Source organism: Chelonoidis abingdonii, chromosome 11 (assembly GCF_003597395.2).
Source record: "Chelonoidis abingdonii isolate Lonesome George chromosome 11, CheloAbing_2.0, whole genome shotgun sequence".
Lineage (NCBI taxonomy): Eukaryota > Metazoa > Chordata > Testudines > Testudinidae > Chelonoidis > Chelonoidis abingdonii.
The window spans coordinates 18,602,212-18,622,259 of record NC_133779.1 but is presented as its reverse complement, the minus strand read 5'-3'; the positions used below and the strand labels follow the sequence as shown (position 1 = coordinate 18,622,259).

General features: G+C 58.4%; 1 protein-coding gene across 1 annotated transcript; it reads right to left on the bottom strand.

Annotated features, from left to right (window-relative positions):
- Positions 1-6,186: 6,186 nt before the first annotated feature.
- Positions 6,187-18,347, bottom strand: SYP (synaptophysin). The gene is made up of 7 exons (XM_032770178.2): positions 18,285-18,347; positions 16,605-16,670; positions 15,039-15,163; positions 13,347-13,545; positions 12,784-12,975; positions 12,237-12,540; positions 6,187-6,688 (listed from the first exon to the last, which is right to left on the bottom strand). The coding sequence occupies exons 1-6, from the start codon at positions 18,300-18,302 to the stop codon at positions 12,241-12,243; spliced, it is 900 nt and encodes a 299-aa protein (XP_032626069.1). The 5' UTR covers positions 18,303-18,347; the 3' UTR covers positions 6,187-6,688; positions 12,237-12,240.
- Positions 18,348-20,048: the final 1,701 nt, after the last annotated feature.

Genomic DNA, 20,048 nt, shown 5'->3' with positions numbered 1-20,048 from the left:
AAAAAAAAAAAAAAAAAAGGAGGGAAGTAGCATGGTGGGATTCAATCTTCATGGGCCCGAGTCAACTCCAAAGCCAACAGGGAGTCGTCGATTTTTAGCGGTAGATCCCAGGAAGCCTCAATTTCCCCACAGACACAGAACTGAAAAAACCAATTGGCTAATGATAGAAATGGCCAGCTGGGCACGCTCGTTAGAGTTTATTGACGGGACTTGCTGTCTATGTTGGGATACGGGATGTTGACCACTGCTATTTTAATGGGTGTGAAGTTTACATTTTTCAATCTCGCTGTCTAGGGTCATCAAACAATTATCGTCTCCCCTCTCCCAATCCCTGCCCTTTTCCCCCCGAACGGCTCGCAATTGTGCGCATTGAAAGAGACTAAAAAACTAACAATGTTTAAAACCCCCAACTTCGCCCAGCTGTGACAACGCAGCAGGTGAGTGTCTCTGGGGGGGGTTGATCCTAGAGTGTCCAGTGGAGAGAATTCAGACCAAATCTCAGCAGCCACAGTCGCTGCATTGCTGTTTCCTGAAACTCCCTTTGGTGGGGTTCTATTTTACACACGCCCCATTATCAGTAGGTGTTATCACACCAGTTCACGCTCTCACCAGAACAATATCTTGGAGCTACATTTCTCGCAGTTCCCTGCCCTGAACCGGCCTCAGTGCAAAGCTGAAGTGGGTTTTGCTCTTAGAACAGGAGAACTTGGTCCCACGTAGAAATGTTCCGTCCCAGGCCACGCTGGGGGGTACGTGGGAGGCCAGTCAATGAACTGGGATGGGTGTCGAGGACGGGGAGAGGCTGGTAAATTGTCAAATCATCCATTCCAAGGGTCGTTCGGGGAGATCGCTGGGCTGGGGGACGTAATGCCGCGGCAGAAGCCAGCGTCCTGGAGACGGGCGGCGTTTCTGCCTGTACTAAACTCCCTGGCTTTAAGCACCAAACCGGGGCAGGTTCTTTATCTTTCCTACAGGGGTGAACTACAGGTGAGAGAATTTATTGACCCGGCCGAAAATCAACTCCCGGGAAGTTGCTTCGGTTTCTAGACAATTTCGCCCAAATTCAGTTCCAGCTCCGCTGGGCCCAACATCGCCCGGCAGCAAATGGTTTAAGGTTTCAGTTTTTCAGGCCGGGCCAGCAGCTGAATCCAGGACTGCCCCCCATGGTGCTGGGATGGGGGCAGAGTTGGGGGTCAGAGGTGGTAGGACCAAGTAGGGGGGAGTGAGAGGATTGGAAAGCTGGTAGTACCAAAGGGGGGGCACCTATTTCTTCCCCTCCCTCCCCCTTTCCCAGGCCAGGCTGCCTGCACCCCTGAGACATTATCTGGGTAGGTCACATCCCAGCCCCCTGCCCCCCGCCCCCAGGAGAGGACTTACCGGCTGGCGGGCGGTGGCTTCCCCCAGGGGACCTGGGGCTGCCCCATAGAGCCAGGAGGAGGAGGAGGAGGAAGATTCTTTGTCCACGTCTGGGGGCGGAGAGGAGTGGGGTGAGATGGGGGGCTGGGCATGGCTCTCCCCTTCCCCACTAGAGCGCCACCCCTGGAACTCCCTGCTGCAGGAATGTGAACATGGCACAGGGGTGGGGGGATGGCATGCCAAGCCCGGGCCAGGGGAATCGTACCAGACTCCCCTCCCCGCCTTCGTATTCCCCCCACATCCTCGCTGCTCCCCCTGCCCCCCACTCACCATCCCCCAGGTAGCCGGTGCGACCCTCACAACGAGGGAAATCATACTGTGCCCGCGAGTACGTTGTGGTGGGGCTGGAGTCTGGGGGGCAGAGAAATGGGAGGGGTCAGTGGGGGGCACCTCCATGCCCCACCCCCAGAGCAGACAGGAACATTCAGACACCTCAGCCGCGGTACCCCAAGTCTGGAAAAACTCTGCTGGTGCCCCTCACTCCTGACCCGCAGCCCCCTGCTCACCCAGCCCTGCCCCCTCACAGGTGCCCCTCACTTTCAACCCGCAGCCCCCTCTCACCGTCCGCCCCATAGCGGTGCCGCTCCTCCTGCTGCGGGTAGCTGTAAGATTCCCGGATGTAGGTCTCGGTAGTGGCAGGATCTGGGGTCGGGAGGGAAGACACACACAGAAATGGGGGGAGGTCAGTGGCTGCAGCTGCTGGCCCCTCCCCACCCCTTCTGGCCCCCCACTCACCTGAGTAGCCCCCCGGGGGCGACAGCTTGGTGCGCTGACTCTCGTATTCGCAGATCTTCCTCTCGTACAGCTTCCGGGTTGATCCTGGGGGGCCGGGAGTGGGAGACAAGGCGGGGGTCAGGTGGGCCCCCATAGTGCCCTGCTCCTCCCCCACAAATTGCCTCCCTTTGCAGCACCCCAACTCCCCCCGCCCAGCCCCCCCATCTCCCCACCTCCCCAGCGCAGCGCCCCAGGCCCATTCCCGCGAAACCCTCCGCGCAGTCGACCCGCCCGCCCCAGCGCAGCGCCCCGCCCGCCACGCGCCAGCGCCCGTACCCCACGACCGGCCGCCCGTGCCGGATGCCGTAGCGGTGGCACGGCCAGCGATGAGCTCGGTGTCCCGCCAGCACCGCGTACCGCCTCGCATGGCCCTGCCGGGGGGTCGGTGCCCGCGTTGCCGGCGCGCGGAGCAGCCCCAGGACAGGAAGCTGCCAGCGCGACGGGATAGTGCGACACGGAGGGAGGGCGGCCTGCGGAACCCCGCCCATGCACGCCCCGCCCCTGGCAAACGCCCCAGCCGCTCTCACCCTGCCGCTAGCAACGCTCCGCGCGCAGCGCGCACCCCGCCCCTGCAACGCCCGCCCCATCATCTCCCCCCCTAGCAGCGCCCTCAGCCTAGCAACTGCCGCTGCCGAGCACGCCCCGCCATCGCTCCCCGTCGGCCGCAACCGCGCCCCTGGGCTGCGGAGGCCTCGTTCAAGCTGGCCCGCCCCACCGCCTGCCTCAGTTCCCACGTGGCAGTAGAGGCCGGAAGCACGCGGCTCTTTGTCCCCTAATCCTGCTGGCCCCAGAGCTGGGGGGCCTGAGATCCGCAGGACACGCGCTGGGCAACAAATCTGGGCTCAGGGAGGGTCTCATCGGTGGGGCGAAGGGAGCAGGGAGAAGCCAGGAGCCGGTTCCCGGCGGCGCACGGGCGTGGGCTGGAGCCGCGGACCGTCCTGGCGTGATCCTTGGGGGACAGTGGCAGGATCGCGTTGACACTGGAGCCCACGTCCCGGGCAAGCAGACTCATAATTCTGTTTGCGGGGACGGTTCGGTGCCCCGAGGCGGCGGCCCCGCCGCACAGAATACATGACCTGCCCAGCCTTCCCTGGCCACCGCCAAAGGAGCTCACACCAGACCGGGAGCACAAGGAATCATTCACCACCGAGCTATTGCACACAACAGAGGGGAAAACGAGCACACGCCACAGAGAGCTTAACTCGCTGGCGGGAGGGGAGAACCCAGGAGGTTTGGCTCCCATCCCATGGGCCTAACCACCAGACTCCACTACCCTACGCAGACGCGGCAGGAGACGAACCCAGGAGATCCTGGCCCACAGCCCCCTGCCTAACACTAACCGCGCATCGCCCTCCAAACCAGACAGAGAAACCCAGAGCCGGCTCCCTGCCTATCCCCTTGCACGGTCGCGGTATAGAACAGCCGCCGCACCTCCACCCAGAGGCAGGCCGCATCACTCGGCGCTGCTACCGCTCTCCTCCCCAGCCACTGGGCCCTACCAAATGTCCAAACTTCGTCGTTCTTGACCTGGAGACCACATGCCTGCCCGGACCGCCCCGCATCCAACCGGAGCTGTCTCTCTCGCCCTGCAACCGCGCTCCCTCCTGCAGAAGTCCCCGCAGGACGCACCCACCGCCCCCGGCTGCCCCGTGCCGGACCAGCGACCCTGTGCATCGACCCGCCCAACGCCCTTCCCCCGACGCCTGCATACAACGGGCCTGAGCACAGGACCGTGGAGAGAATGGGAAAAGCGGCCTGACCAGGCACGTGCTAGGCCCTGGAGGGGTCCTATCCCGCCAACCCCCCCGTCTGCGGGTGGCCCACAACGGCTGCAGCTATGACTCCCCCTGCCGCGGACCGGAACTGGCCCCGCGTGGGGGTTGAGCGCCCCTGCACCGCTCGCTGGACCCCAGCCATGGAAGAAGCTGGCCTGGGGCGAGGGGGCGACAACGGCCGAGGGCGCCTGCCAGGCGCGTCCGGGAGGACCTCCGACAGAGCGCACGCGGCGAGGAGAATGTCCGCATCCCGTGGAGGCCACTCCTCACCAGGCGCACAGCGCGATAGCGGCGGGAGGAAGCCGGGACGGGCGGGAGTGACGCCATGTACCTCCCACCATGCAATGAGCATCCTGCGCTGGAGGGAGTGGGTTGGCGAGCTGGGACCCTGGGTTCTCTCCCCGGCCTAGGAGGGATGGTCAGGTGGTTACGAGGGGGCTGGAAGCAGGACGCCTGGGTTCTCCTTTCCACAGCTCGGAGAGGCACGTGGGGTCTAGTGGTAAGAGCAAGGGGACCTTGAGCCAGACTCTCGGCTTCGGCTGCTGGCTCTGGAAAGGCAGGGTCCGCGGTTAGAGTGAGGATGGGGCTGGGGCCGACTCCTGGTTTCCTGCAGACACCCTACTCCATGCAGTAGCCATCCAGGGATCTGGGGGGATACAGAAAAGTATTAGTGAGCAGAGCAAGCTGATGTAATGCGGACCGGCGGCAAGCCCCCACCCATTTTTCCCTGTAGATGGAAGACACTGCCAGCTCTGACCGCAATCGCTTGCATCGAGTTGCAACTTGTGTGTTGGGGGCCCGGGGAAATCGGGAAGGTGCAGGTGTCCCCAACGGACGAGTCACCACAAAAGACTGCAGTTCCAGGGTCACCCAGACCAGCAAAGGGCCCGCTGTAGAACGCACCCTGCGGCCCCACCGCAAGACGCGAGCTGCCACTCTGATCTGGAAAAACGCCACCCCAGAAGGCGCGCCGCATGCCCAGCCGGAACATCAGACTGAGGATAGCATGAAAGCTTCCTTCTTCACACACTAGATTTGGGGGCCGCTGGCGGATGGGGGCTTCGCTGGTATAGTTAGCGTGTCCTGACTACTTGTTCGCCGTCATCTTGGCGGAGATGGAGGAAAATAATCCACGACGACCGAGCGAGGGCCTGACGAACGAGACCAAACCACGAGCACAGCACGGACTGGCAGCGGCAGAACATGGCAAGAAAGAATAGGCGGGGCGAGGGGGGGCTGCATGGGGGGGCTAAGAGGGGAAGGGATGGAGACAGTGGGGGGGGCAGGGAGAAATAGATGTGTGGGGATGGATGGGGTAGATGGGGGTGGATGGGGACAGATAGATATGGGGGGATGGGGATAGATAGATATGGGGATAGATAAAGGGAGGTGTAGGGGGATGGATAGATAGATATGGGGGTGGATGGGGATAGATAAAGGGGGATGAGGATAGGGGGGTGTACAGGGATGGATAGATAGATATGGGGGGATGGATAGATACGGGGTGGATGGGGATAGAAGGAGTGTACAGGGATGCATAGATACGGGGTGGATGGGGATGGATAGTGGGGGTGTAGGGGGATGGATAGATAGATACAGGGGGATGGGGATGGATAGATAGATAGATGCAGGGGGATGGATAGATAGATAGAGGGAGTGTAGGGGGATAGATATGGGGTGGGATGGGGATGGATAGTGGGGCTGTAGGGGGATGGATAGATAGATACGGGGGGGATGGGGATAGATAAGGGGGGTGTACGGGGATGGATAGATAGATACGGGGTGGGTGGGGATGGACAGATAGATAGATACAGGGGAGATGGATAGATAGATAGTGGGGGTGTAGAATTCAGGGAGCCAGTGGGAATCGATGGGCGGGTGGGCAGGGAAGAGATGGATGGCTCGAGGGCTATAAGATAGACTGTCCCCGGCCCCCTGGGTTCTACAGCGCCCTCCCCACACCCCCCAGTGGAAATCGGGCTACCATGGGAAGACCTCATTCTGCCCCACCACGACTGGTCACTGTGGCAAGGGCACGGATTGGGGGTGGTGCTCCTCCCCCGCTTCCTAGAGTCCCCCCTCGGCATGATACCCCCTCAGCAGGGAATGGGGTGGGAATAGAGGCCCTAAATTTCCCCCCAGCATCCCGCACATTCCCTTCCTCCAGCCCCTGCCCTGTTACCCCACTCAGTTCCAGTCCCCCAAACATGCTGGATCCCCCAAGCTGCTGATCCCCCTGAACCCTGAAATCTCCCCCACAGCCAGCAAACAAGATCTGACCTCTCCCTAAAGTGGGGTGCAGGGCACAGCTATCTATAGCGATGAATTGGGGGGGTGGAGGGTGAGGAGGGCACAGAGTTAGCTGTGCCCAAGGGATGGGGACATTGGGGGGAGAGCAGGGGTCGGGGGGTGCACAACTGGCTAGAGTGGGAGGTGAAAGGGCAGGAGGTGGGGTGCTGGGGGCAGTGCAGGAGTTGGGGGGCAGGGAGGTGGGGGCGTGCAGCTGTCTGGGGTTGGGGTGCTGCGGGAGATGGGGGACAGGGAAGGGGGGGCACAGCTATCTAGAGTTGTATTTTCTCATATATATATATATATAATATATATAAACAGCACAAACATTTACATTCATCCTGGGGTCCCCTCACCAGCCCCCCCACATGAGGGGACATGGGGGGGCGGGACAGGCGTCATCTCCTCACAACGCCCCCTGCTGGGGGAGAGACCTGGGCGGTGGGGGAGAGAAAGAGAAAAATAGGGGAGGGGTCATTAATAAGCACACACAGAGCGAGCACCCCCTGCTGGCCAGGCACCCACATCATGGCTGCCCCCCCCCCCCCCCCGGCACTTCACTCACTGGGGTTCTATCCTGGCTCAGGGCGGGGGGGTCTGGTGGTTAGATCGGGGCGGGGGCTGGGTGCCAGGACTCCTGGGTTCTCTCCCTGGCTCTAGTAGGGGAGGGGAGGTAGTGAGTTAGAGCAGGGGCGGGGCTGGGAGCCAGGACTCCTGGGTTCTCTCCCAGCTCTGGGAGGGGAGTGGGGTCTGGTTGTTAGAGCAGTGGGGGTCTGGGAGCCAGGATGCCTGGGTTCTCTCCCAGGCTGTGGGGAGTGGGGTGCAGTGGGTCAGACCCAGTTCCTGCTATGAAATACAGGATGCTAAAACAATTATAAGGCAATCCCCCACCCGGCGCACCATTCCCCTTCTTCGAGGGCTGTGGGGGTCTATCTGGGTCCAGCTTGACTCTGCCAACCCCCTCCTGCACTCTGCAGCAGACACCCCCAATTATAACAATCCAGCAGACGGCACGAGATCTCTCCAGAAGCAGCTCTCCCCAGAAGCAGCTGCATCTTAGTGCTGGGCACCCTGTATAAACAGCACCTGCGCCCCACCCCGGAGATGGCTGCATCTCCCACATTTTTATGCCCTTCCGCTCTCCAGGTGGCCCCACTCTGCTCAGTGGTCTCTGCTCACACGCTGCTGTTCTCATGGGGGGGGAGGGGCACAGCCTGCTGCCTGGTGAAGGGGGCGGGACTTGGCTCAGGACCGAGGATCTGTGGGGTTTCTGGTGCCTGGTCCTGAGACTCAGGCTGATGCAGGGTCAAGATACAAAGTGGTCATGGTCCCACCCCAGCGCGGCGGGTGTCCTAAATACCAGCTCACGCCACAGCCCGAGGGCCCGAGCGGATGAATTTATGGATTGCCACAGGCCACGAGCCGCTGCTTTGCCTCCACCTGGCCGCTGAGACATTCACAGAATAGCTGGCGGCCGTTATGAGACTCTTAACATTATCCAGTACAGCAGACTGATCTCTTAAGGCTGAAGCGAAGAAAGACGACTACACCTTGCTGTCCAACAAGCTTATGCTCTCGCCACAGCTAGGCCGGGTGAGGCGGTGATTAAAAGGGAGTGAAACCATTACAAGGGCGCTCAGTCGGAACGGAGTAATCAGCAGCGTCACCGACCCAGCAGGGCCCAGATCAGTTCAGCGGGAGGTCCCGAGCTCTTGCCAAGGTCAGGAGACGTATAGGAAACGGGGTGTCACCGTTAGCCGTGGAGGGTGAGGCAGAAGGGTTGGAAGGCCCCGGAGACAATGGGGAGCTGGCACACAAATAATGCTGTGGCCTGACCCAGCGCCTCCGGCGAGGCGGGTCGCACACAGGGGCTGGAAGATGCTGGCTCCGGCTGCGAGGCCGCCTCGGCCCCTGGCTGCATGGCCTTTCGCTTCAGCTGGCCTGGTCGTCTCTAATCTTCATGGGCCTGGCCCAGACCAGCACCTCCAAGAAGAGGAACCGGCTTGGGGCACCCAGCCGGGCCCCTGCCTGAAAACGACCAGACTGTGTCCCCGACTCCCGCTGCGAACAGTAACCGAGCTCACGGCGGGCGGGTCCTCGTAGGGCCATAGACGAGCGTCGTGTCTCGTTTGCCCACAGAGGCCGGGCCAATCAAAGCCGTTCCCCACCCAGTCTAGTCTGGCTAGTGTCCTGGGGCCAACAGGGTGACACCACGGACAGGAGTGAATGGGGAGCGGGGCCTTGGGGGAAAGAGGCGAGGCAGGATCTTGGGGAAGGGGCAGGGTGTGGCCTCAGGTGGGGGGGCGGGACATCAGGAAGCAGGGGCGGGGTCTTGGGAGCATGGTGGGAGGCGGGGCCATGGTTCGGGCACCTATGGACCCTCCCACTTTCAAGGTGCTCCCTGGTATCGAAAGGGTAGAGAGACACAGCTCTGACCCCCAATATATTAAAGTAGCTTTTGTCCATGCGGCCCACGGAGCTCAAGGTGCATTTTGCCGAGGGTCGTTCCAATAATGCGCAAGTGACAGAAATGTGGCTAGAGACCAGGTACAAATGTCCGACGACGGTGGCCAGCAGAGGCGGACAGCCTGGGGATGAAATCTTAGGGTACAAATGACACAAATCTGAGGGGGGTTTGCACCCGTAGGAATAGTCTGAGGTTTACAGCTTTCTGTCCACAGAAGAGGCCATGCTGCTGGTTCTCCACCCGGATCAACGGAGCTCTGTCTGTCTGTATTCAGGCTCATTTGATCTTCGACCAGAGTTTCTGGAGCGGAGAGTTTGCTGCTCCACGCTGCGGGAGGGGTGACCAGCCCGCTGGGGAACTGAAAGCAACCAGGACAAATTGGAGAACGGGGCTGAATGCGACAAGATGACATTGAAACTGAGCCAAGTCCCACGCCAGGGGGCATCGCCGGCTAACGGGTGGGACGGCTGAAGAGGATCTGGAGCTTAGAGCAGTTTCGACCGCGGGGTCACCACCTGGCTCGGGGTGAAAGATCGGTCGCAACACAGAGGTTGGACTTTGGTCCAGAACAGGTCCCACCCTCCTCTGTTTCGGTAGCAAGATGACTTGGGAAGCAATTTAACAAGTCAACAGATCTGGTCTGTGGAGCGGGAAAAGCTAACGCAGGCAAAACACCAGAGCACTAAGAAATATAAATCACGCCCAGGACATTTGCCTCCTCTGCAAATATAACACTGGCTTGGCTCCTGGATGCTGGTGACCTGAAACTAATTAATCAGGACGTGTAGGTGTCAGTTCAAGCGCTTTAAAGACTATCCCGGGTCCCTGGGCGGGTCTTTGTTCTGCAGCGGGTGCCGCTCGAGATTGCGGGAAAGTTTCTCCCAAACGGAACAAGTTCCTCTTGACTGGGAACCATCCCGCCAGGCTTAACAGTTTCTTCTGGCCTCGCCAGCTCCAGGTGAGGATAATTCACCACTGGAACAATTTCCCAAGGCTCGCGGTGGATTCTCCATCCTGGGCAATTTTAAAATCAAGATCTAAAAGACGGAATGATTCAGAGGATGTCCTGTGTGATACAGAACTAGATAATCCCGACGGTCCCATCTGAGAATCGGTAACAGACCCAAAGAAGCACCAGTTTATGATGTGATCTGTTGGAACTCCTCGCCTCAAGATTTTTTTGCCTGAGGTTTTAGGAGAAGTCAGTATAGCGCCAGGGAAGGAGGAGAAAGGCCACAGGTGAGACACAGGAGGACAGAATAGATGAATCTATCATGAGGAAGTAGGTTAAAAGGTTGATGACAGACCCAATGGGAACAAGACCTTGCTGTCTTCTGTTGAGATCTGGATTCTTTTTCCTTGATTGTGTTAGCAACACCATATTTGATAAGCAACTAGCACAAGTGAGGGACTATTCTGCGGGTCTCTTAGTCACAAAAAGCTAAACAAAGTCACCTTCCCAAGCTGGCGATGGAGGATACGTGTTACTTGTCCCTGTGTATGATTTGCTCCTGGAAAGGTGGAGGGGTGTATCGACCAGCTGTCTGGCTTCTGTTATGCCAAATCACAGCGCGACACCACGTTTGCCTTCGTCTGTCGTGCACTGTTCGTTGCTGTTGTTATGCGTAGCTAATAAAGCTCCATAAAATTAAATTCGATGCTCGGGTCCTTTTTTCTAGCGAAGCAATGGAAATTGAACGATCTCGAGAAAGGCAATACACGGAATTAGGTAATATGGGATTTGGCAGAATCCGATTTTTTTAAAATATAATTTTGATGACCATATTGATGGTTATTTTTAACTATTTAAATTTTCACCACTGTGCAAAATTATGGGTTTTAAGCAATTTTTCAACCCAGTGTAACCTTCACAGCTAAACTGATGGGTTTTAAGCATTGGTACTTTTAAATGTTATTGACTGAAATTTTAGCAGCCGTGCCCACATATGGGTGTCAAACAATTGTTCGATTTTTTACAGATTTAAATTTTCACAGCCGTCCACAATTACCGGTTTTAAGCACTTTTTTTTTTATTTTTACCAATTTCAATTTTCACCATCGGCCTGAGGGGTTTTATTCTTTTCACTGATGTAAATTTTCACAGTGGTGCACAATTACGGGCTTTAAGCACATTTTTTATTTTTCCTAATTTAAATTTTCACCATTAAAATTGTGAGTTTAAGCATTTTTTCAATGTCCATCCATTTAAATGGTCATAACTGTGCAAAACGATGGGCTTTACGATCTTTTTTATAACAGCTGAAATCATGGGTTTGAAGCACTTTTTCCCATCTACATTTTCACGGCTGTGTCAAATTCCGGGTTTTAAGCATTTGATTTTTCCTGATTTCAATTCTCACAGTTGCAGGAAATTCTGGGGACAGGTCAGACAATGAGAAGGGGAAAAACAACTATTTCGTGACACCAGATGTTGAAATTCAGAAAGGTGTAAGTGGAACCCTTTATACGGGAGGAACCACGTCTGTATCACCAGTGCAGGTTAGAATATACAAAGTAAGCGGTAAATCAATCTCTCCTTCTCAAGCAGCATTTCTCTTGCTTTGCCCCGTACACATTTTGATTCTTGAGGGACATACTGTGTTTGTTTGTTCGGTTCGTTCGGCTCCGGTGAGATAAAAACCTACCCTTCTCAGTTTGCTTACAGATTCATGGATTTCGGGGCCAGAATGGTCCAGTGTGAATATCAACCCGGAACTCCTGTATCACCCAAGCCGCAGAACAGCTGCCAAATAATCCTAAATTGATCTGTTAGAACTAGGGCGACCAGACAGCAAGTGTGAAAAATCAGGACGGGGGTTGGGGGTAATAGGAGCCTCTATAAGAAAAAGACCCCGAAATCGGGACTGTCCCGAGGTCACCCGAGTTAGAACATCCCAGCTTGACTGAAAAATCGCCTGTGATGGACAATCCACAGTGAACCTCAGTCACATTGTTCCAGTGCTGAATTACACCCACCGTTAAAGATGGACACCTGATTTCCAGGCTGAATTTTCCAGCTTCATCTTCCAGCCACTGGACTGTCTTAGACCTTTGAGGGCTAGGCGGGAGAGTCCGTTATTAGACATTTCTTCCCCCGGGAGACTCTTCGAGACAGGATCAATTCACTCCTTCACCTGCCCTTTGTTCAGCTAAACAGTGGGAGCTCCTGGCGTCTGTCACTCTCAGGAAGCGATTCATTCTCGTGGTTCTTCTCTGAGCCCTTCCCCGATTGATCCCCATCCTCACTGACCTGCGAGCACCGGAACTGGACCCGGGATCCCAACAGCGGTCGCACCAGGGCCTGATCCGGAGGCCAACTCACCTCTCTGCTCCCACTCGAGAGTCGCCCGTTTACACACCCCAGGATCGCCCTAGTTCTTGGGGCCCCACGTCCCCCACACTCCCCAAACCCAGCGTTGCTGCTTCCCAGGACAGATGCTCCCCCCTCAAGTCTGTAAGTCCGGCCTGCGTCCACACAACACAACCCTGCATCCCTGCACCCCACTTTAACTCACCTGCCTACATCTGGTTGGAGAAGGAAGTGGGAGTGGCCTGGCCGTACCCCCCCTGCTGGCCGTAGGGGTCGGGCTGCCCGTAGCCCTGCTGGTTATACTCCGGCTGGTAGCCGCCCTGCTGGCCGTACGAATCCTGCTGCACGTAGCCAGATCCCTGGTTGTAGGAGTCGGCGTAGGCGTCCGGAGCTGGCTGCTTCTCCGGGGCGGCAGGTGGGTACTTGGCAAAGGGGGCGCTCCAACCCGTCTCCTTAAACACGAACCAGAGATTCCCCGTCCACAGCACCAAGTTCAGGAAGCCAAAGACCTGGGTGGCGGGGGAGGCAGAGAGAGGGATGGAAGGGTTAATGCACAGCGGGGAGGGGGTCCCCTCTGGGGGTGCCAGCTCCCATGAGACTGGCTGGCTCAAAGGGGTGGGGAATGGGGCAGGGGCCTGTCCCCTCTGGGGGGCGCCGGCTCCCATCATCCCCAGGGAATGGGGCTGGGGCCTGTCCCCTCCGGGGACGCTGGCTCCCCTCAGGGGGTCTGGCTGGCTGGGGAAGGGTCTCACCACAGAGGTGTTGAGCCCCGAGATGACGGGGTCTTTCAGGTCTTTGCACGTGTTCCCCTCTTTCTTGCAGACATCCAGCCCCTCGATCACGTTGTCGGGGTCCGTGGCCAGCTTGACGTCGGAGAGACCCTTGGCCCAGGCGCACGAGCTCACCAGCCACATAAAAGCGAAGATGGCGGTGACGACAAAATCCTGCAGAGAGCGCGGGGTTAGCCCCCTCTGCCCTGCGCCCCGCAGCGCAGCCCCTCCTGCCCTGCCCCTACCCCTGGCCCCGCCCCCAGCCACGCCCCGGCCCTCTAACCAGCCCTCTGCCCCGGCCCCGCAAGGATCAGCCCCTCCTGCCCTGCCTGCCCTGCCTCCTGCCCCAACCCATCCTGCCCACCCCCATGGCTGCCCCCTTACCCCCCCGCCTGGCCCCTGCAGCACAGTGTCCCCAGTGTCTGGCTCTGCGGTGCCCAGGGAGAGCGCCCCCTGCCCAGCCCCCAGCCCTGCCCCCTGCAGCACAGAGCCCCTCAGCACCTGGCCCTGCCCAGCCCCCCACCCCCTGTGCACCCCACACTCACGATCATGGGGCCCTTGTTGTTCTCCCGGTACTTGTTCTCCATGAAGAGGTAGACGACGGTGGCAGCCAGCGAGTACAGGAAGGCGAAGACGGCGATGGTGACGAAGAATTCGGCCGAGGAGGAGTAATCCCCAATGAGGAAAACCTTGTCCACCTCGGTCCCCTTGCAGGCTGGGACGTCGAAATAGACCTGGTGGAGTCTTGAGAGAGAGGGTTGGGGGGGTGAGATGAGGCAGGGGACTCAGTCGTAGAGAAGGTCCTGCTCCGTATCCTTTATAGCCCAGACCTCCCAGGAATAGAGCCCAGTGTCAATCCTGACCGCTTATGCAAAGACAAAGGCAGTCTGTAGACAGAATACAGCCCCGGTCTGGGTAGGAGGTGTCAGTTCATATACAGCAAATATCGACCAGTTTTCTATAGCAGATGCCAGTCAATATGCTGGATATACAGCCCAGACCTCCCAGGAATACCACCCAATGTCAATCATGGCAACTAACAAAAGACAAAGACTGTCTGTGTACAGAATACTGCCCAGTCTATGTAGGAGATGCCAGTACATATATGGACCGGGTCTGTGTAGGAGCTACCGGGCCATGTATTTCTTATATATAGCCCAGACCTCCAGGAATAGGGCCCAATGTTACCCTGAACACTAATACAAAGACAAAGGCTGTATGTTTACAGAATACAGCCCATCTGTGTAGGAGGTACCAGTCCATGTATAGTAACTATGGACCAGGGCTGTGTAGGAGATGCTGGTCCATATACTTCACATACATAGCCCAGACCTCCTAGGAACAGCACACAATGTTAACCCTGACAAGGGCAGACTGTATATAGAATACTGCCTGGTCTTTATAGGTGGTGCCGGTCCATATATGGGCTATACATACCAGATCTATATAAGAGATTCCAGTTTATACACTGTATGTACAGCTCAGACCTCCCAGGAACAGCGACCCTTATGAACCTGATTGCAACTCAAAATTGAGAGCAGGCCATGCAAAAAAACCAGCCCTGGTCTGTACAGAAGGAACCACATCGTATGTTCTAGAAATACAGCCTGGGCTCCCCAGAGACAGAGCCCAGAGCACATCCTGATTTCTACCTGAAAGTCAAAGGCAGGAGTCTGCACACGGAATACAGCCTCGCTCTGCGTAGGAGGCGCCAATCCATATACCATATATATAGCCCAGTCTGCCAAGGAGATGCTGGTCCATATACTATAAATACATCCCTGGAATAGTGCCTAGTGTAAATCCTAATGCCCATCTCAAAGACAAAGGTCCTCTGTATACAGAATACAGCCCTGGGCTGTGTAGGCGGTGTCAGTCAATATACTGAATATACAGTCCAGGCTTCCCAGGAATAGTTCCTAGCGTTAATTCTGACTGCAGAGTCAAAGTCAAGGGCAGTCTGTATATAGAATACAGCCTGGCAATAAGGTGTCCGGTGAGCGTAATTCACCATTGGAACAATTGACCAAGGCGATGCTGGTCCATATACTGTGAAGAAAGTCCCAGCCTGTATAGGAGGTGCCAGTTGATATGCTGAATACACAGCCCAGGCCTCTATGAGCCAAAGTCAGTGTGAATCTCAGCTGCCGTCCCATCCCAGTCCTTACCCATCAAAAGTCTCCCAGTCCCTATGCAGCATAACGGCCAGTCCCTATGCAATATAACACCCAGCTCACCTGAACGGGTAGCCAAACTCCACTTCAATGTTCAGGTCGCTCTCGCTTTTATTCACACACTCAACACTGAGGCGAAATTCCCCGCTGTAGGTCCCGCAGGTGGCAAACGCAAAGATAGCAAAAAGCTGTGGAGCGAGATGGGGCGGGTGAGACCACAGTTGGCGCTGCGGGGTGTGGGGCAGGAGAGCTGGCTGGGGGGGGAGCTCCTGGCTACTCCAGCCTCTCCCGGCCGGGGTCACTGTGGGGAGCGGGGTGGGAGCGCCGGCTGGTGCCAGGATTAATAACCCCGCCTCGGGGAGGGGGAGGAGGGTGGAGCGGATAGGAATTGTGGGTAATTATAGAGAGTTAGCTGGGTCCCGCCCCCTCTAATCCCCCCCGAGCTGGGACGAGATAAGAACCTGTCTGACCCAATTGTCCATCTGTCTGCATCGGCCACACTCCTCCGTCCCCCGCCCCTCTCGGGTGCTGGAAGTAGAAAGTGGGGGGGATACTGTGGATGGGCCCACGCAGCCATTCTGGGGGACGGATACCAGGCTGCCTGAGCCCGTGGGTCTGATCCTGGGGCGAATGACTCCAGAACCATCAGGATCCACAGGCCCTGGAATCGTTCCGCAACCAGTTGGGCAAATGGGTCCATAATATGGCAGAAATGTCAAGCGAATGGGTCTGGAATCACTCCAGAATCCGCAGGGTGGGGAGGGCCAGGAGCCGCTCCAGAACTGGAGGGGTTGGGGGACTTGGGAGCCGATCCAGAACTGGAGGGGGGGGGTGGAGAAGTCCAGGAGCCATTCCAGAACCAGCAGGGGAGGGTCTGGGAGCTGCTCCAGAACTGGGGGGGGGGGCGGAATCATGAGCTGCTCTAGAACTAGCAGGGTAGGGTAGGGGGTCTGGAACTGCTCCAGAACTGGTAGGGTAGAATAGGGGTCTGGAACTGCTCCAGAACAGGCAGGGTAGGGTAGGGGGTCAGGAATGGCTCCAGAACAGGCAGAGTAGGATAGGGGTCTGGAACTTCTCCAGAACCAGTAGGGTAGGACAGGGGTCTGGAACTGCTACAGAACAGGCAGGGTGGGGGGATCTGGAACTGCTGCAGAACAGACAGGGTGGGATAGGGGATCTGGAACTGCTCCACAACTGGCAGGGTGGGGGGTCTGGAACTGCTCCAGAACAGGCAGGGTGGGGGGTCTGGAACGGCTCCAAAACCAGTAGGGTAGGATAGGGGTCTGGAATTGCTCCAGAACAGGCTGGGTAGGATAGGGGTCTGGAACTGCTCCAGAACTGGCAGGATTAGGGGTCTGGACTCTTTCATTCTGTCTCTGAGTTTCTTCGTCTCTGGTTTCCCCAAATCTGATGGGGGAAACAGGATCTGATAACCCGTTCTTCCTGCACCTCCTTCCTCCAGCTCTCCAGCCCCTCCCACGCCCACTGGCTCTGCAGGGGGGCAGGGAACGGGGCACGGGATCTGTCCTCTCTAGGGGGCGCTGGTTCCACGCCCTAGGCCAGCTCCCAGGCAGTACAGATGGGACCCCCCAACTCCAGCATCCTGGGAGCCAGTTCCGGGGGACTTACCCATTCCAGCAGTTTCAGAAACCCCAGCGGCTCCTTGAGCATCCGGAATTGCCCCCCAGCCACTACCTGTCAATCAAGGTGGAGAGAGAGGGGGCAGGGGGTGATATTAAAATATCTTACATCCCATCTATTCCTGACCCTGTTCCCAGAGCCAGGGAGAGAATCCAGGAGTCCTGGCTTCCAGCCCCCTGCTCTAACCGCTAGACCCCACTCCCCTCCCAGAGCCCGGGAGAGAACCCAGAAGTCCTGGCTCCCAGCCCCTCTGCTCTAACCACTAGCCCCCACTCCCCTCCCAGAGCTGGGGACAGAACCCAGGAGTCCGGGATCCCAGCCCCCCTACTCTAACCACTAGCCCCCACTCCCCTCCCAGAGCTGAAGAGAGAACCTGGAGTCCGGGCTCCCAGCCCCCCTGCAGTCTGGGGAACGACCCCAGCACAAGACAGTTATTGAAGATCACAACTTCCTACTAGGAACAGCCCCGCACAAAATATCTCCCCCAAACACATCCCGACAGCCCCCCCACCTTTCCCTGCCCCCAAACTCACTGCCCCCGTCACCAGGAACCCCGCTCTTCTCCTCCAGCTGTCGGTGGGGTCTATCTTAAACCCCCAATTAATAAACGGCCCCCTAAGGCCCAGCGCCGCCTCCACAGGCCCCCTAACGCCTTCCGCAGCGTCCCCCCCCCCCCCCCCCTGATGCATCGCCCCCACCAGCCCCCCAACCCTGGTGGGAGACGATTCTGCCCCCCCAGTTCATAAACTGCCCCCCAATTACCCTGAACCCCCATTTCTGGCATTACACTTCTCATTTTGACCCCCCCCGGGGGGGATAAATATCCCTGAGCCAGACCCGCCCCCTGGCAATCAGCCCCCCCCAAATTATCCCCCCTCCATATTCCTCCAGCCACCAGGCGACCGGGGGAATTCACCACCCAGCCAGGTTCTGCCGCAGCAGCTGGTGGGAGAAGATTCTCGAGTCCCCCCAATTGATAACGAGCCCCCCACGCTGAGGCCCCACACCCCCCCGCACCTGACTGTCATTGGCAATGAATCCTCTGCACAGCTCACCATCTCCTCCCCGCCCCCGCCCCCGCTGCAAATGGAGGGGGTGGTATTGTGGGTCACCCCCTTCCCCGCATACACCCCCACTCCAAAATGAGCCGGTCGCCCCCCCTTCCATCCTATTTAAAACCCCCTTGCATCAGTCTCAGATTCCCCCACATTTGCAGCACGGAAATATCCTAGCGCCTGACCCCCCCCAAACATCTGCAATCCCCCCCCCACCATGGCAATCACTGGATGACAACGTCCCACCATCTATAATAGATCTTCCCCCGCTCCCGCAGCTGGGAAATCTCCTAACCCCCCCATTATAATCTGATATATTCGAGCCCATCTGTGCCCCCTCAGTATCAATCTCAGATTCACCGCCCCATTTGCACCCCAGCCCGCCCCATAGCCTGCCCCCTCCATATTTGCAGGGCGTTGCATCTGAATGCAGCAGCTGCTGCTGCTGCAAAAAAAAAAAAAAAAAAGAACAAGCTGCTAGCCAGGGACTGGGGGGTGCACGGAGGGAGTGGGGTGCATCTCCAAAAGGGGGGGAAGAGGGCCCCCCCGCCCTATGGGGAAAGCCTCCCCTTCCCCCGATTGCTGTCTATGGTGCTGAGAGCCAGGTGCGTACCTGATTGAGGACTTCCATCTTGGAGCTGTCTGGAGCAAGGCGGGGGCGCGGGGGTAGATCCGGAACAGCCGGGGGGGGGCAGACGCAGGAGGGAAGAGCGGGGGGTAGGGTGACGTCACAACGGGGGGGATGTCACTCCCTGGCAGAGGGAGCGAGAGAGATGGAGGGTTCAAATTGCAGAGCAGGGGAGGGGGGGCTGGGAGCCAGGACTCCTGGGTTCTCTCCACATCTCAGGGAGGTGAGTGGGGGCTGGTGGGTTAGAGCAGGTGGGGGCTGGGAGCCAGGACTCCTGGGTTCTTTCCCTGGCTCTGGGAGGGGTGTGGGGTCTAGTGGTTAGAGCAGAAGGGGCTGGGAGCCAGGACTCCTGGGTTCTCTCCCCAGCTCTGGGAAGGGAGTGGGGTCTAATGGTGAGAGGATGGGGGCTGGGAGCCAGGACTCCTGGGTTGTTTCCCTGGCCCTGGGAGGAGGGTGCGGGGGGTAATGGGTTAGGGCAGGGGGGGGAGGGGAGCCAGGACTCCTGGGTTCTATTGGGGGGCAGAGGCTTCGGGCTGGCTTAGCTCCCTGTCTAGGCATCTGGGGCTCATGTCACCACTGTCCAATTCCCCCACCTTGGTACCCTGTGATGGGGGGGGGGGTTCTCCCTCCAACCCCCCTGCCCAATTTCTCCCTGGGGCAGGAGAGCAGAGACACCTCTTCTGCCCCAGATAATTGATTTAAGGGCCATAGTTCTGACAGCCCCCCAACTCCCCCCCCTACAACTCATCTGGGGGACTCCCCCGACTGGATGGAGGTGGGGCTTCAGCGAAGGGCGTGGGGCTTCACGAGTAACCAGCGTCCCTCGACCAATGGGGGGTGGGGTTTGGGGGTGAATCTCCCCCAGCTCCTTTCCTCTAGGGGGAGGTCCAAACACAGGCCTGAGGGCCAGGAACCCACCCCGGCTGAGTCCTGAAGGCCGGAGGTCCCCTCCCGGGTCTCTCTCCTGCCCCAGGGTCAGATGGGAGCCAGTGCCCCCTAGAGGGGAAAGGTCCCATTCCCCAACCCCCTGAGCCAGCCAGCTCCCCACTGGCCCCCTGCCCACCACTCACAGGCCCCTGGCCCCACCCCCAACCCAGGGCCCCACCCATTCTCCCAGCCCCTCTGCCTTGCTCTGGCCCTGCCCCTTCCCTAGACCCCCCCACAACCCTCGCTCCGCCCCAATGTGACTTACAGCCCCGCCCACAGTCTTAGCTCCACCCCTTGCCCCTCCCTGACCTGTCACAAAGCCCCACCCCTTGGCCACTTCCAGCCCCTCCCCTAGTCCCACCCATGCCCCTCACCTTCTCCGTGCTCCCCCTGGAGCCCAACCCCAGCCCCCACCTTGCTCCTGCTCCCAGCCCCGCCACCTACCTCCAGGGGTGGGGGCAGCAGGAGGGGCAGTGCTTGGCCTGGTGCCCTCCCAGCCCCCCATCGGGGCAGGGTGGGAGACAGAGCCAGGGACCCCCCACACCAGCTGGTAGAGCCCGGGGTCCCCCACCTGGACGAATGACAATGTGAAGGAAGGAAGGCAGGAGAAAACGCAGGGGAAGGAGGGAAGAGCGAAGACGCGAGTGAGTAAGGGACTCAAACGGGAGGGACCAAGGGCCAAACGGAAAGAATGAAGAAACGAAGGAGAAAACCGGCCAAATGGAAAGAAGGAGAAATGAACGAATGCAGGAATGGATGAGAAAACCGACGGATGACTGGAAAGAGCAGAGAGAAAAGTGAGTGAAAACGCGAAGGAAGGAA

Bases quoted from the DNA above. Each gene is read 5' to 3' on its own strand.
- SYP (XM_032770178.2), bottom strand. The intron at 13,546-15,038 runs GTGAGCTGGGTG...CTCTCTCTCAAG, and splicing joins GAGTTTGGCTACCCGTTCAG to ACTCCACCAGGTCTATTTCG. The intron at 12,541-12,783 runs GTGAGACCCTTC...CCCGCCACCCAG, and splicing joins CGGGGCTCAACACCTCTGTG to GTCTTTGGCTTCCTGAACTT.